The sequence below is a fragment of the Scyliorhinus canicula genome, chromosome 6, assembly GCF_902713615.1.
Source record: "Scyliorhinus canicula chromosome 6, sScyCan1.1, whole genome shotgun sequence".
In the NCBI taxonomy this organism is placed as follows: Eukaryota; Metazoa; Chordata; class Chondrichthyes; order Carcharhiniformes; family Scyliorhinidae; genus Scyliorhinus; species Scyliorhinus canicula.
The window spans coordinates 11858070-11874135 of record NC_052151.1 but is presented as its reverse complement, the minus strand read 5'-3'; the positions used below and the strand labels follow the sequence as shown (position 1 = coordinate 11874135).

Below are 16066 nucleotides of genomic sequence, written 5' to 3'. Positions count from 1 at the left end.
CCACGCAGACACTGGGAGAAAGTGCAACTCCACACAGACAGTTACCCAAGGGGAGAATTGAACCTGGGTCCCTGGCGCTGAGAGTGCTAACCACCGTGCCGCCCAAAAATAAAATTAATGCAAGCATGAACTGAAAGTTACCATAGTCCCAGAGCATGCACTCCCCTTTTGAGGAGGAGAGCGTGGACCGGAGGTCACCACATCTCAGGCTAGGGGCAAGGTAGGGCCTTCATGGTAAGCTCAGCTGGTACAGGAATTGAACCCGTGCTATTGGCATCATTCTGCATCACAAACCAGCCATCCAGCCAACTGAGCTAACCAACCCCTGTATTTGTTGAAGAAGGTTTTCCTGAACACTCTTCGAAACCGTATCCCGTTATTGCCCTTTATTAGGATAATTTTAAGTCCCCATATCATTGACGTTGTAATTCTTTATAGCTCTTTAATTAGCCTGCAGAGTTTTCTCTCTCTTTCTCACTAGTTTCGATCTGTAGAGTCCGAGTAAGTATGTAGTTTATAGAGTCCACGCTGTAGAGAAATTACACATTTGTTCTAAATTGGAACCCCTGGTGTTTGTGGCTTAGTGCAATGTTTCATGGTACATTTACATACTGAACCAATAGTGGCTTAGTGCAATGTTTCATGGTACATTTACATACTGAACCAATAGTGGCTTAGTGCAATGTTTCATGGTACATTTACATACTGAACCAATAGTGGCTTAGTGCAATGTTTCATGGTACATTTACATACTGAACCAATAGTGGCTTAGTGCAATGTTTCATGGTACATTTACATACTGAACCAATAGTGGCTTAGTGCAATGTTTCATGGTACATTTACATACTGAACCAATAGTGGCTTAGTGCAATGTTTCATGGTACATTTACATACTGAACCAATAGTGGCTTAGTGCAATGTTTCATGGTACATTTACATACTGAACCAATAGTGGCTTAGTGCAATGTTTCATGGTACATTTACATACTGAACCAATCAGTGGAGCATGATTTGACCAGCTTGCCACTTTATTTTTTCTTAATATGATTTTAATACAAGACAAATGATGAAGACTGGTAATGGAAGTTATTCTTATGAATTCTTCTCTCAGCATTCCCAGAGTGGGTCGTCAAACCAACTAGCAGCAAGCTGGATGAAGGGAAGCCAGGATTTTTGCACTGTAGTACCCGGGCTAACCCCACTCCCACAGTTACCTGGTTCCGGAACAATGTGGACATTTCTGGTGTAAGTATGTCTTTGGAGGTATCTGTGTGATTTATGTTTGTTCTCATTGGTGAAGGAAGGGTAAATGGAAATGTCTATCCACCCCTCTTTTTGAAGGCAATTTTGTTCAGGTATGGTTCCATTCATACCTTTCCTGCCTTTCACAAGTACAAATAATGGCTGCCGGTGGGCTTTTCAGGCAGAAGACACATCTCAGCTGAGTAGCTCTTCACCATTCAGTCTTCACATATCCTCGTTTTGAAGAGGAATGACTGAATTTGGAGTTTGAAGCTTTGCATAGTTTTACCCTTTGTTCTTATTCAGGAATACTGAGAGCAGTTACAGCGCCATTATCATAACCCTGCTGAAATCAGCTGGAAAGAATAATGGAGCATTAGATGTTTTAATGTTCAAGGGCAAAGATTGTGCAACAATGCTAAATTTCACTTGTAGCCATAAATCATAGTGAGCCCTACACGAGCAGTTCAATATTATGGCATTTCATTAAAGTCTTCAGCTATAACTGACTCTAAACAACCTAAATAACTTGGATTTATATAGGTCCATTTACATTCTAGGGACATCCCAAAGCACTTTACAGCCAAATGGAAGAAAAGTGGCAACTGATTCGCTGGTCCATTGGCAGCGATGTGATAACCAGATAATTATTTTTTTAAAAGCACCTAGAGTTCGTCAGAGTTAGTGGGCAGCACGGTAGCATGGTGGTTAGCATAAATGCTTCACAGCTCCAGGGTCCCAGGTTCGATTCCCGGCTGGGTCACTGTCTGTGCGGAGTCTGCACGTCCTCCCCGTGTGTGCGTGGGTTTCCTCCGGGTGCTCCGGTTTCCTCCCACAGTCCAAAGATGTGTGGGTTAGGTGGATTGGCCATGCTAAATTGCCCGTAGTGTCCTAAAAAGTAAGGTTAAGGGGGGGGTTGTTGGGTTACGGGTATAGGGTGGATACGTGGGTCTGAGTAGGGTGATCATGGCTCGGCACAACATCGAGGGCCGAAGGGCCTGTTCTGTGCTGTACTGTTCTATGTTCTATGTTCTAATATCATTTACATCTGAGAGGATGTTTAACGTCTTATCTGAAAGATGGCACCTCTGACAGTGCAGGGCTCCCTCAAAACTGCGCAGGTTTGTCAGCCTAGATTTTGTGTTGGAGAATGGACTTGAAGCCACAACCTACTGAAGCAGGCAAGAGTGTTATCACCGAACCAGTGGGTCGATGCAGACCCAATGGGCCGAATGGCCTTCTTCTGCACTGTATGTTCTCTGGAACCACAGTTGGTATTTTTGAAAGTAGCTTAATCGTATGTAAACCTGATATGGGTTGCTCTTGAGGAGTATGTGGATGACTCACCCACTATTGGAGATCTCAACAATAGAAACAAGAGCCGCTGCAGCTAAACTCAGTTACTTTTGCTACTGATACATGTAGTTGGAGAAATGTTCTTGAATGGCAACCAATCATGTTGTCTAGGATTTGAGGGAGGGGCAAACTGAATTGCAGTGACTCATGCTAATTGGTGGTCTGAGCAAAAATCCTAATAATCCTGCAACCAGAAATGTTGAGTGTTCTTTGTTAGTAAGTAAGTTCCTTGTTTCAGTAATAGCTCTGATATGCTTCCAAGTGTCTATCTTTGCTCTCTGTTCATTTGCCATATTTACTGGATTCCTTGAATTGAAGAGTGTACACCAGTGTACACTAAACTGCTGTTTTGTTGTCTATTTTATAGTCTTCGTTTTCACTTCCTTACTTACCTGCTTCTTTATTTTTTGCTTTCTTTTTCCAACTTTTCTTCTCCCACCTCTGAATCCATGTCCAAGTTCCCAATGCCCTTCCAAGTTAGTTTAAACTCTCACAATGGCACCTCCTGCCACAATATTAGTCCTGGCCATGGTGAGGTACAATCCATTAGCTTGTCCAGGTTCCAATGCCCCAGAACTCTCCCACCCACCCACACAAGAATGTTCTGCTGCAGCTGAGTAACATCCTTCACCCTTGCACCTGGGGTCATGCCTGTGACTCCAGGAGTGCCTCTCTGTTCCTCTAACAATGGAACATAGATGTGGGAGGCCATTTGGCCTATCAAGCCTGCTCCACCATTCAGTTAATGGCTGATCAGCTACCTCAAAGCCACTCTTGTGCTGTCCCTAAATCCCTGACTGTCATTAGTATCCAAAAATCTATTGATTTCTGTCTTGATTGTGCTCAATGATTGAGTTTCCACAAACCTCTGGGGTGAAGAATTCCAAATATTACCACCCTCTAAGTAAAAGATTCCTCCTAATCTCAGCTGGTTTTAGATTTAGCAGCCAGGGGAAACCTCCTTCCTGCACCCATCCTGTCCAGTCCTGTAAGAATTTTAGAAACATAGGAGCAGGAGGAGGCTAGTCACAGAGTCAGAGTTTTACAGCACAGGAGGCGGCCCTTTGTCCATTGTGTCTGAGTGGCCATCCGGGATCCATCTATTCTAATCCCATTTCCCAGTACTTGGTCTGTAGTCTTGTATGCTCTGGTGTTTCAAGTGCTCACCAAAATGTTTCTTAAATATTGTGAGGGTTCCCACCTCTTTCAGGTGAGATTAAGATTCCCAGTACCCTCTGGGTGAAAAGGCTTTTCCTTCTAACCCCTCAAAATCTCCTGCCCATTACCTAAATCTATGCCCCCTAGTTATTGGCTCTACTAAAGGAAAACGTCTACCCTATCTATCCCTCATAATTTTGTACTTCTCAAATAGGTCCCCCCTCAACCTTCTCTGCTCTAAGAAAAACAACACCAACATGGCCAGCCTCTCTTCATACCTGAAACTCTCCAACTTAGGCAACATCCTTGTGAATCTCCTCTGCTCCCTTTTTAGTGCAATCACTATAAAGGCTATTCGGCCCTTTGAGCTGCTGCGCAATTCAACATGATCACAGCTGATCGTCTATCTCAATGTCATACTCCAGTGCTCTCCACATACCCCTTGATACCTTTAGACTCGAGAAATGTATCTATTTCCTTCTTAACAATTAATCAGTGATTTATCCTCCACAGTTTTCTAAGATAGAGAATTCCACAGGTTCACCCCCCTCTGAGTGAAGACATTTCTCCTCATCTCAGTCCTAAATGACCTACCCTGTACCCTCAGACTGTGACCCCTTGATCTAGACCCCTCCAGCCAGAGGAAACAATATCCCTGCATCCTATCTGCCCAGCCCTGCCAGAATTTTAAACATTTCAATCAGATCCCCTCTCATTATAGATTCCAGTGGATAGAGGCCTAGCTGATCCAATCTCTCCTCATACAATAATCCTGCTATCCCCGGGATCAGTCTGGTGAACCTTTACTGCACTCCCTCTGTGGCAAATATGTCCTTTCTTAGATAAGGGGACCAAAACGGCGCACAATACTCTATACGGTCTCACCAAGGCCCTGTACAGCTGCAGTATCACCAAGGCCCTGTACAGCTGCAGTATCACCAAGGCCCTGTACAGCTGCAGTATCACCAAGGCCCTGTACAGCTGCAGTATCACCAAGGCCCTGTACAGCTGCAGTATCACCAAGGCCCTGTACAGCTGCAGTATCACCAAGGCCCTGTACAGCTGCAGTATCACCAAGGCCCTGTACAGCTGCAGTATCACCAAGGCCCTGTACAGCTGCAGTATCACCAAGGCCCTGTACAGCTGCAGTATCACCAAGGCCCTGTACAGCTGCAGTATCACCAAGGCCCTGTACAGCTGCAGTATCACCAAGGCCCTGTACAGCTGCAGTATCACCAAGGCCCTGTACAGCTGCAGTATCACCAAGGCCCTGTACAGCTGCAGTATCACCAAGGCCCTGTACAGCTGCAGTAGGACATCCCTGCTCCTGTACGCCAATCCTCTTACAATGAAGGCCAACATACCATTAGCCTTCCTAACTGCTTGCTGTAGCTGCATGTTTACTTTCTGTGACTGGTGTACTAGGACACCCAGGTCCCTTTGTATGTCAACATATCCTGTCTATTACTATCAATACTCTGCCATTCTGTTGCCTGAAGTGGATAACTTCACATTTATCCATATTATACTGTATCCACCATGTATTTACCCACTTACTCAACTTGTTTAAATCACCTTGAAGCCTCGACCTCCTCCTCACCACTCACATTCCCACCAATTGTGTCATCAGCAAACTTAGAAATGTTACTTTTGGTTTCCTCATCCAAACTATTTTGTCCACTTCAATGAGATCACCTCTCATTATAGAACATACAGCGCAGAAGGAGTCCATTCGGCCCATCGAGTCTGCACCGACCCACTTAAGCCATCACTTCCACCCTATCCCACAAACCAATAACCCATCCGAACCTTTTTGGCAATTTAGCCTGGCCAATCCACCTAACTTGCACGTCTTTTGACTGTGGGAGGAAACCGGAGCACCCGGAGGAAACCCACGCAGACATGGGGAGAACGTGCAGACTCTGCACAGACAGTGACCCAGTGGGGAATCGAACCTGGAACCCTGGCGCTGTGAAGCCACAGTGCTAACCACTTGTGCTGCCCATTCTTCGAAACTCTAAAGAATACAGGCCCAATTTCCTCAATCTCTCCTCATGAGACAATCCTGCCATTCCATTGATTAGTCTGATGAACTTGTATTGCAGTCCCCCATGGGAAGTGTTTCCTTCGGTAAGGAGACCTAAACTGTAGACTACTCCAGGTGCGGTCTCACCAAAGCTCTACACATTTGCAGCAAGACATCTTTCCTCCATCAAATCCTGTTGTTATGAAGCCTATCATCCCATTTACCTTCCTAATTGCTGGCTGCACCTGCATGTTTGCTTTTAGTGACTCATGAACTTGCACACCCAAACCTTCCAACATCAACACTTCCCAACCTCTCCTCTCTATTTAAGAAATCTTCTGCCTTTCTGTTTTCAAAGTGGGTAATTTCACACCTAATCACATATGTTTTATGACATCAGCAAATTTGTAAATAATTACATTTAGACCCCAGATCTAAATCATATATAGCACTGAACCTTGTGGTGCCCCTTAGTAAAAACCTGCCATCCTGAAGATGCCCTGTTTTTTGTTTTTACTCTGCTTTCTGCCTCTTGATCAATTCTCAATACATAACCAGTGTATTACTCCCAATCACGCGCTCCAATTTTGTTTACTGATCTGTGTGGGATCTTATCAAAAGCTTTTTGAAAATCCAACTATACCACATGCTACAAGTAACATCCTCAAAAAACTCCAATAGGTATGTTTAACATGATTTCCCTTTCGTTTTTCCATGTTGACTCTTTCCAGTTACATCATTATTTTCCGTGTGACTAGTTATCGCATCCTTTATAATAGTCCTAGCCTGTTCCCGACTGTTGATACCAAACTTGACAGGTGTGTAGTTCTCCATTTTCCCACTCCCTCCCAACTTGCCTCTTCCCAGTCTGCAGGCACCTTTCCAGCATCTGTAGAATTTTGAAAGATAAATACCAATACATTTACTATCTTTATAGCCATCACCTTCAACACAGATGCAGTTTATTGGGTCAGGGCTTTTATTAACTATCAATCCAGTTAGTTTTTCGTCAACTGCCTCTTTATTAATGCAAATTTCTTTCAGCTCCTAATTTTCACAAGCACCTTACTTACCCAGTATTTCTGGGACATTTCCTATATCTTCCTCTGTGAAGACAGACACAAAGTAATTGTTCAGTTTCTCCACCATTTTCTTATTCTCTATAGAAGTTCTCTTGTCTCTGACTGTAATAGACTCACATTTGTCCTTGTCAATCTTTTGCTTTATTACAGACGTAAAAAAACTTTTATAGCCTGCATTTATGGTTCTCAATCACATTCATATTCTCTTTTCCATTTGGTTCTAAATTGCTCCCAGTCTTTGGGATTATCACTTTTTCTATCAACCTGAAAGCCACTTCCTTGATCTAATGCCATCTTTAACTTCCTTTGTTAGCCACAGTTGATTCGCATTTCCTGTTGGGTCATGTGTCTTAGTAGAATGTATATTTGTTGTAGACCATGTAATACTACTTTGAATGCTAGCCATTGTCTGTCTACCGTCCAATCTTTTGGTGTAGATGAGCTTTGTAAGTTGCAAACTTCATGTAACGTTCTATCACCTTATGGTCAGTATTTCCTAAAGGCTCCATTATGACACGGTTATTAATTAACTATTTTTCACCGCACGATACTAATCCACAATACCTCAAATCGAGCTGGTTCTTCCGTGTACTGCGCCAGAAACCTCTTGTACACATTCCAGGAATTCATCTCCCACAGCATTAGTGCTAATTAGGTTTACACAATATATATATATATATAAACTGAAGTAGCCCATTGTTATCGTATTACCCAGATGTACCTGTGGCAGGTGAGGACCAGGTCTAGTAGTTCCCGCTCCTTGGCCCTCATCACCTGCCATGGGCCCTGTCTGGCAGCCATTTGGCCGGCTTGCTCATTGGCAATGCTACTGTGCCATTTTTGCTGATGAATATTTAGGTCCTCAACACCGAGGACATACCAAGGGTGGTGATGGAGACATTGTCTGTAAGGTATGCTTCCATGAGTATGACTATGTCAGGCTAGACCAGTCTGTGAAACAGTTTTCCCAATTTTGGCACAAATCCACAGATGTTAGGAAGAAGGGCTTTGCAGATGAACAGGGCTGGGTTTGTCATTGTTTCCAGTGACAAGGTTGTCACTGGGTTGTCCATCCAGTTTCATTCCATTCAGACATTGTATGTGATTTGATACAACTCAGAGGCCTGCTAGGTGGTTTTAAGGACATAGAATCAAGAATTTACAGTGCAGAAGGTGGCCATTTGGTCCATCGAGTCTGCACCAGCCCTTACAAAGAGCACCCTACTCAGCCCACATCTCTTCCCCATCCCCGTAACCCCTACTTAACCTTTTTGGACACTAAAGGCAATTTACCATGGCCAATCCACCTAACCTGCACATCTTTGGACTGTGGGAGGAAACCGGACCACCGGTGCCCACGCAGAGACGGGGAGAACTTGCAGACTCCGCACAGACAGTGACCCAAGTCAGGAATCGAACCTGGGACCCTGGAGCTGTGAAGCAACTGTGCTAACCACTATGCTACTGTGCTGACATCAGTGAACTGGCAGAGTTTTACAGCAATCTGCAATGGTCACCACCACTCAGGCTAGCTTTTAATTCCAGATTTATTAACTGAATTTAAATTCCACCAGCTGCCGTGATGGGATTCAAACCCGTGTCCTCAGACCATCAGCCTGGACCTTTGGATTGTGAATCCAGTGACATTACCACCGTGCCACTCCTCCTCCCCTAATTCTTTATTGCGATAGCTGTTTTTAACCTTCCTTAGCACCCTGCCTGTCCCAGTTCACCAGTGGTACAATGGACTTCCCTCTGGTTCCGCAAAATAATGATCACTCTCACCAATGTTCAAAACTGAATACTAGTCAGAGACCAAGATGTACAAAGAGGAGTCTTGCAATTCCTGCCTGGATTTCCTGTGCTGCTCACCCTCTTCCAGCACATTCTTAAACTGCATTCCGTCAGAAATGTGCTATCCCTGTTGTTCTTACCCTCATGAATGCAAGTTTGTGTCACTATCTCCTGCTGAAGCTCCAACAAGGTCAGATTATTCCCCAAGATTGAGCATGCTGCTCCCTTTAATCGGAATTACAGCAGAAAGTCTGAAATTTCTAACACTTGTTTCAAGTTTGAACGATATGGTGATATATTTTGTTCACTTGTAAATTTGTGGCTTATTCTGTAAAATATCTTATTTTGGAAAGTCCTGTAAGATACAGGTGGAGAAAGTGATTCAGACCATGTTAGCTTACCCATTTAAAATGAAAGATCAGCAATCTCTCTGCATCATATAATTGGCTCTGAAGTAAGTTAATTTGACTCACCGTCATTTGGAAATATTGGTTGTTCCTTTCGTAAATCTAGTTCTTCATCAGTCCTGTACTTGCCTTTTTTAAAATTATTGTCCTAGTGTCCTGGTTTCTCATTAATCTAAAGTGCTTTTTAATGTCTTTATCTTTAAACCTATCTTCTTAGTCATGCCCCTTTAAGAGTAAAGGATCTCATTTTCTCATTTGTTTCTTGTCCTTCAATTCCCTGGTAGGAGAAGGTTCTGGAAGTTTTCTTCCTAACCTGAATGTTTCCTTTATGCCTCAGTGAGTAAAACAACTCCAGATGTGAGGTATAGTTTGATTCAGGGGCTGTACTGGCCATCCTCTAACTTGTCTTCAACTGATGTAAGCATCCCATATGCTTCAGTAGATGTTGAGCTCTCTCCAATGTGCAGACCCTCAATTAGCATATTTGGCAAATGAGCCATTTAACTCATTACCTTAATACACTATTCAGTGCTTCAAGGTACAGGTTTTTAACTCATTACCTTAATACACTATTCAGTGCTTCAAGGTACAGGTTTCTTTCTATTCTTCATTGTTTGTGAATCCTGGATGATGAAAGTTGGCAGACCATTCAAATATAGAGGCGATTGTAGTCAAACCTGCTTTCAATTTTTAAAATAAATTTTAAGTACACGCAATTTAGCGTGGCCATTATTCCATCCACCATGCGCATCTTTGGATTATGGGGGGGGGGGGACCCACACAGACACGGGGAGAATGTGCAAACTCCACACGGGATCGGGATCGAACATAGGTCCTCGGCGCCATGAGGCAGCAGTGCTAACCACTGCGACACCATGCTGTCCCTGATTCCAAACCTTGCCCAATTCCAGTAGCACCCTACATGGTAGAGACTTACTGCCCTATGAAGTAACTAGGTAACCGCTCATTAGTAAATGACTGAGCTAAGAGGCCAACCTCCCATCACATTTACATCGATGCAATGCAACTTCGAAGTTCATCAGGTGAAATTTGATTTCACAAATGATCTAAAACAAAGGTGCAGCTACAACATTGCCCTGTATATAAAAACACCGTTTCTATTTCACAGATACTAATTTGGAAGCATTAACCATCTTCCGTGCAAGCCACTTAAAAATCCAATTTTTCAATCTCAATTCTTGTCTGAAGTAATTCAAGAAAAACAAAACATTCTTTATTTGGCAAAGAATTGCAGGATTTTTTTTGTTTAGCCTGTTGGCAGCTACCATAAATTCCAATGGCTCCTAATTGTCTTTATTTATTTGCAGGACCACCGATTTGAGGAGTTTGACAATGGAACTCTGCGTATTAAGAATGTTGAGGTGTACGATGGAACTCTGTATAAATGTCGGAGTAGCACTCCAGCAGGAAGCATTGAGGAAACTGTGCGCGTCCACGTCTTGGGTAAGTCAGACATTCATTCACTGCAGGTAGCTAACTTGAATTACTTTATTTTATTTCCAACAATTTCTCAATTGATTAAATTCAACCATTTTGTTTGGAGCATGAATTCAGTAATACAGGACGTGCTGTACAAGATGACTTAGATCACTCGCTCTGCTGCAGAATAGAAAATCCCATGTTTCGACATCATGGCGTTGTTCCCCAGGGTGCACCTTGTTTTCCCCTGTCATATTCTGCAATGATACATTCCCACCGTCTAGCAATTTCTAATGCCTCATCCAGTTGACTGTTTGTGTTGAACCTGAATAATGATAATAATAATCGCTTATTGTCACAAGTAGGCTTCAATGAAGTTACTGTGAAAAGCGCCTAGTTCGGGGAGGCCGGTACGGGAATTGAACTCGTGCTGCTGGCCTTGTTTCTGCATTACAAGACAGCTGTTTAGCCCACTATGCTAAAGACTAGGGCTAGCATGTTCTTCAGTCTTGGAGCTCATCTCCAATATGCCTGTTACTTGTGACACAGGGCACTACATCCAGCTACCAGAAGGGACCACACTGAATTGCCCGTAGTGTCCTAAAAAGTAAGGTTAAGGGGGGGGTTGTTGGGTTACGGGTATAGGGTGGATACGTGGGTTTGAGTAGGGTGATCATTGCTCGGCACAACATCGAGGGCCGAAGGGCCTGTTCCGTGCTGTACTGTTCTATGTTCTATGAGCTTTTGTGATCTTTTTCACCAATGTAGGACTTCATCGTGTTTTTTGTCATTTGCACATCTCAAAGCAATGGAATGTTGGATGGTGACCAGATTTAGTTCATTCCATGTGAAGAACAGGGGTCCGAGTCTACATTTATCCCTCAACTGCATTACCAAACCAGATTAACTAGTCATTTATCATGCTGATCAAGGTTTTTCAAAATAAATCATAATTTTAACCAAAAGAATCTGGAAGTGGACCAGAATAATAATCTCCTTCCAATTTCTCCTGGAGGGGGGGGGGGGGGGGGATGTGCCTTGACAAATCGTAGAATAATGCATCAGGAAGGAGATGATTCAGCCCATCATTCCTGTGGCAACTCTTTGAAATAGTCAAAGGGGAAAATTTAGGTGACAATGATCATAGTCATAAAGGCCCGTAACTTCCTGTCTCTCCGCTCTCCCCATCTCCAGTTTCTTTCTTCCCGCTGCCACCCCACCCTGCTGTTGTCTGTCCCTCCCACCTATTGTGAGGAGGATAGCCTCAGCTTACAGGAAGATACAGACAGGCTGGTTAGATGGGCTGATCAGTGACAAATGGAATTCAATCCGGTTAATTATGAGGTGATGTACTTAAGCAGGACAAACAAGGCAAGGGAGTACATGTTAAACGGCAGGACCCTGGAAAACACCGAGGATCAGAGGGATCTTCGTGTCCATCCATGTACACTGGCCCCTTAAGGTAGCAGAGCCGGTGAATACAGTAGTTAAGGAAGCATATGGTATACTTGCCTTTATTAGCCAAGGCATAGAGTTTAAGAGCAGGAAGGTTATGCTGAAACTGCATAAAACTTTGATTAGGCCACAGCGAGTGTATAGTGGCAGTGCTGGAATCCACATTAAAAGAGGGATGTGATAGCACTGGAAAGATGCAGAGGAGATTTACCAGGACGTTGTCAGGGCTGGAGAGTTTTAGATGTAGAGAGAGATTGGATAGACTTGGATGGTTCTCCTTGGAGCAGAGGAGGGACATGATTGAGATGTATAGAATTATGAGGGCATAGATAGAGTAGACAGGAAGAAACTTTCCCCCTTGGTGGAGGGATCAATGATCAGTGGGCATAGATTGAAGGTAAGGGGCAGGAGGTTTAGAGGGGATGTGAGGGGAAACATTTTCACCCAGAGGGTGGTGGGAGTCTGGAACTTTGCTGCCTGAAAGGGTGGTGGAGGCAGAGACCCTCCTAACATTTAAGAAGTATTTAGATGTGCACTTGTGATGCTAAGTCATACAAGGCCAAGTGCTGGAAAATGGGATTGGTTAGGTGGTTGTTTTTGACCGGTGCAGATGTGATGGGCCGAAGGGCCTTTTCTGTGCTGTAAATCTAGATGACTCCTCACTGCTTATTGTATTTGGATTGGTTCTCACAAAGCATTCACCTGATATGCATTGTACACCGTTTCTTTTGTTTTATCATATTCTCTGCGTGTCTGCTCATCCAAGGAACTGGGATCGGTTCGCCTACATTGCATCCTAGCTGGAATGTACCGAGTCTGCACCTGAACTCCTTGAAGATTGCCCATTGTCCTGTTACCATTCTTCATAGAATCATAGAATTTACAGTGCAGAAGGAGGTCATTTGGCCCATCGAGTCTGTACCGGCCCTTGGAAAGAGCACCCCACTTAACCCATGCCTCCACCCTCTCCCTTAACCTTTTTGGTCACGAAGGACAATTTATCATAGCCAATCCACCTAACCTGCACATCTTTGGACTGTGGGAGGAAACCAGAGTACCCGGAGGAAACCCACGCACACACGGGGAGAACATGCAGACTCCGCACAGACAGTGACCCAGCAGGGAATCGAACCTGGGACCCTGGAGCTGTGCTAACCACTGCGCTAACGTGTTGCCCAAAGACCATGGCGGACTTTGGTTTAATTTTACTCTGGCTCAATTTTTTATCACCCCATTGAATCAGACATCTAATTTCGAAGTTTGAGTGTTTCCATACAGTCACTTGGTCTACTTGGTTCACCTTATTCCCCAGATACAGCAGTACCTCCGGCCTAGATGACCAATACGCACAATCTAGGAAATTCTGTTCAACACATTTGACCCCTCCTGTTACGATCCCGTAACCAGGATGGAACCTGGCTTGATAGATCTTAACTTTTATTTTTTGTTTAGAATACACCAAAGTTCTGTACAACTGCAACATGACCTCGATTGAGAAAGGCGTGTCTCATTTGTCTTTTTTATCACCCTATTAATCTGCCCTCGGAGATGTATGGACAAACACGCCACGGTCCCTATGTTCCTCTGAACTTCCTAATGTCATGCCATTCATTGAATCCTTGTTAAATTACTCCTTCCAAAATGTATCACTTCACACTTTCAAGGTTAAAATCCATCTGCCACTTTTTTGCCTATTTGACCATCCTGTCTAGATCTTCCTGTAACCCAAGGCACTGAACCTCACTGTTAACCACCCGGCCAATCTTTGTGTCATCCGCAAACTTACTGATCTTACCACCACATAATGATCTATGCTGTTGCCACCTTACCTCTGCCCTCTTTATAAGTATCCCATGTCGAATCTTGTCAAAGGTTTTGCTAAAATCCATATAAATGGCATCAACTGCACTACCCTCATATACACACCTCAGAAATTTCAATGAAATTTGTTAGGCATGTCCTCCCTCTGACCAAGCCATGCTGACTATTCCTGATCAAACCGTGCCTCTGCAAGTGGAGAGAGATTCTCTCCTTCAGAATTTGCCCCAATAATTTCCCTACCATTGATGTGAGACTCATTGATATCTAGTTCCCTGGCTTATCCCTCCAACCTTCCCAAATAGTGGAATCACGATAGCTGTTCTCCAGTACTCTGACACCTTCCCCATGGCCAGAGAGGAATTAGAAATTTGGGTGAGAGAACCTGCAATCTCCTCCCTCACCTCCCATAGTAGCTTGGGAGAAAATTCAACTGGACCTGGAGATTTGTCCACTTTTAAGCCCGGCAACACCTCAAAATACTTTGTCACTCCCTATGTCAATTTGCTTAAGAACCTCACAGCCTCCCTTCCTGAGTTCCATACCTACATCCTCATTCTCTTGGCCGAAGTGTTCACTCGTTTCTCCGTTCCTCAGCTGCACTCGGTTCTCCGTTCCTCAGCTGCACTCGGTTCTCCGTTCTTCAGCTGCATTCGGTTCTCCGTTCCCCGGCTGCACTCGGTTCTCCGTTCCTCGGCTGCACTCGGTTCTCCGTTCCTCGGCTGCACTCGGTTCTCCGTTCCTCGGCTGCACTCGGTTCTCCGTTCCTCGGCTGCACTCGGTTCTCCGTTCCTCGGCTGCACTCGGTTCTCCGTTCCTCGGCTGCACTCGGTTCTCCGTTCCTCGGCTGCACTCGGTTCTCCGTTCCTCGGCTGCACTCGGTTCTCCGTTCCTCGGCTGCACTCGGTTCTCCGTTCCTCGGCTGCACCTCGGTTCTCCGTTCCTCGGCTGCAGCTCGGTTCTCCGTTCCTCGGCTGCACTCGGTTCTCCGTTCCTCGGCTGCACTCGGTTCTCCGTTCCTTCGGCTGCACTCGGTTCTTCTCCGTTCCTCGGCTGCAACTCGGTTCTCCGTTCCTCGGCTGCACTCGGTTCTCCGTTCCCCGGCTGCACTCGGTTCTCCGTTCCCCGGCTGCACTCGGTTCTCCGTTCCCCGGCTGCACTCGGTTCTCCGTTCCCCGGCTGCACTCGGTTCTCCGTTCCCCGGCTGCACTCGGTTCTCCGTTCCCCGGCTGCACTCGGTTCTCCGTTCCTCGGCTGCACTCGGTTCTCCGTTCCTCGGCTGCACTCGGTTCTCCGTTCCTCGGCTGCACTCGGTTCTCCGTTCCTCGGCTGCACTCGGTTCTCCGGTCCTCGGCTGCACTCGGTTCTCCGTTCCTCGGCTGCACTCGGTTCTCCGTTCCTCGGCTGCACTCGGTTCTCCGTTCCTCGGCTGCACTCGGTTCTCCGTTCCTCGGCTGCACTCGGTTCTCCGTTCCTCGGCTGCACTCGGTTCCTGTCTCGTTCGCCGTTCCTCGGCTGCACTCGGTTTCCTCCGTTCCTCGGCTGCAACTCGGTTCTCCGTTCCTCGGCTGCACTCGGTTCTCCGTTCCTCGGCTGCACTCGTTCTCTCCGTCCTCGGCTGCACTCGGTTCTCCGTTCCTCGGCTGCACTCGGTTCTCCGTTCCTCGGCTGCACTCGGTTCTCCGTTCCTCGGCTGCACTCGGTTCTCCGTTCCTCGGCTGCACTCGGTTCTCCGTTCCCCGGCTGCACTCGGTTCTCCGTTCCCCGGCTGCACTCGGTTCTCCGTTCCCCGGCTGCACTCGGTTCTCCGTTCCTCGGCTGCACTCGGTTCTCCGTTCCCCGGCTGCACTCGGTTCTCCGTTCCTCGGCTGCACTCGGTTAAGATAGAGACTTGGTCCACCAAGTCATCAGGGGTGTGGTGTGATACGAACCTGTACACGTTAGTTAATTATAATACCATTTTTATTTTTCTTGCACCACGTTGGGGAAAATGTGTACAACCTCCGAACTATTTCCATCTCTTGTCATCTGAAATTGAGCCACTTGCATCTTGCAACTCTTCATATTGTATTTTACAGAGAAGCTGAAGTTTACACCACCTCCACTATCACAGCAGTGTATGGAGTTGAATAAGGATATGACAATTCAGTGCTCTGCCACTGGCCGTGAGAAACCTTTCATCGAATGGAGCAACGGCGGTGAGAATTTACACTACTCTTTTGTGTGTTTTTATTTGTTTTGCAGGCTGCACATCAGTCAATTCCAATGAAATCTTCATCCTGTTTTTT

At 45.4% G+C, this 16066-nt stretch overlaps 1 protein-coding gene across 1 annotated transcript in view; it reads left to right on the top strand.

Moving 5' to 3' along the window:
• The window catches only part of LOC119966981 (inactive tyrosine-protein kinase 7-like), a 331205-nt gene that overhangs the window by 243252 nt on the left and 71887 nt on the right, over positions 1–16066 (top strand). The window contains exons 8-10 of the mRNA XM_038798955.1: positions 1112–1245; positions 10394–10529; positions 15857–15976. Of these exons, the coding sequence (XP_038654883.1) occupies positions 1112–1245; positions 10394–10529; positions 15857–15976 (390 nt within the window). The remainder of the gene's footprint in view (positions 1–1111; positions 1246–10393; positions 10530–15856; positions 15977–16066) is intronic.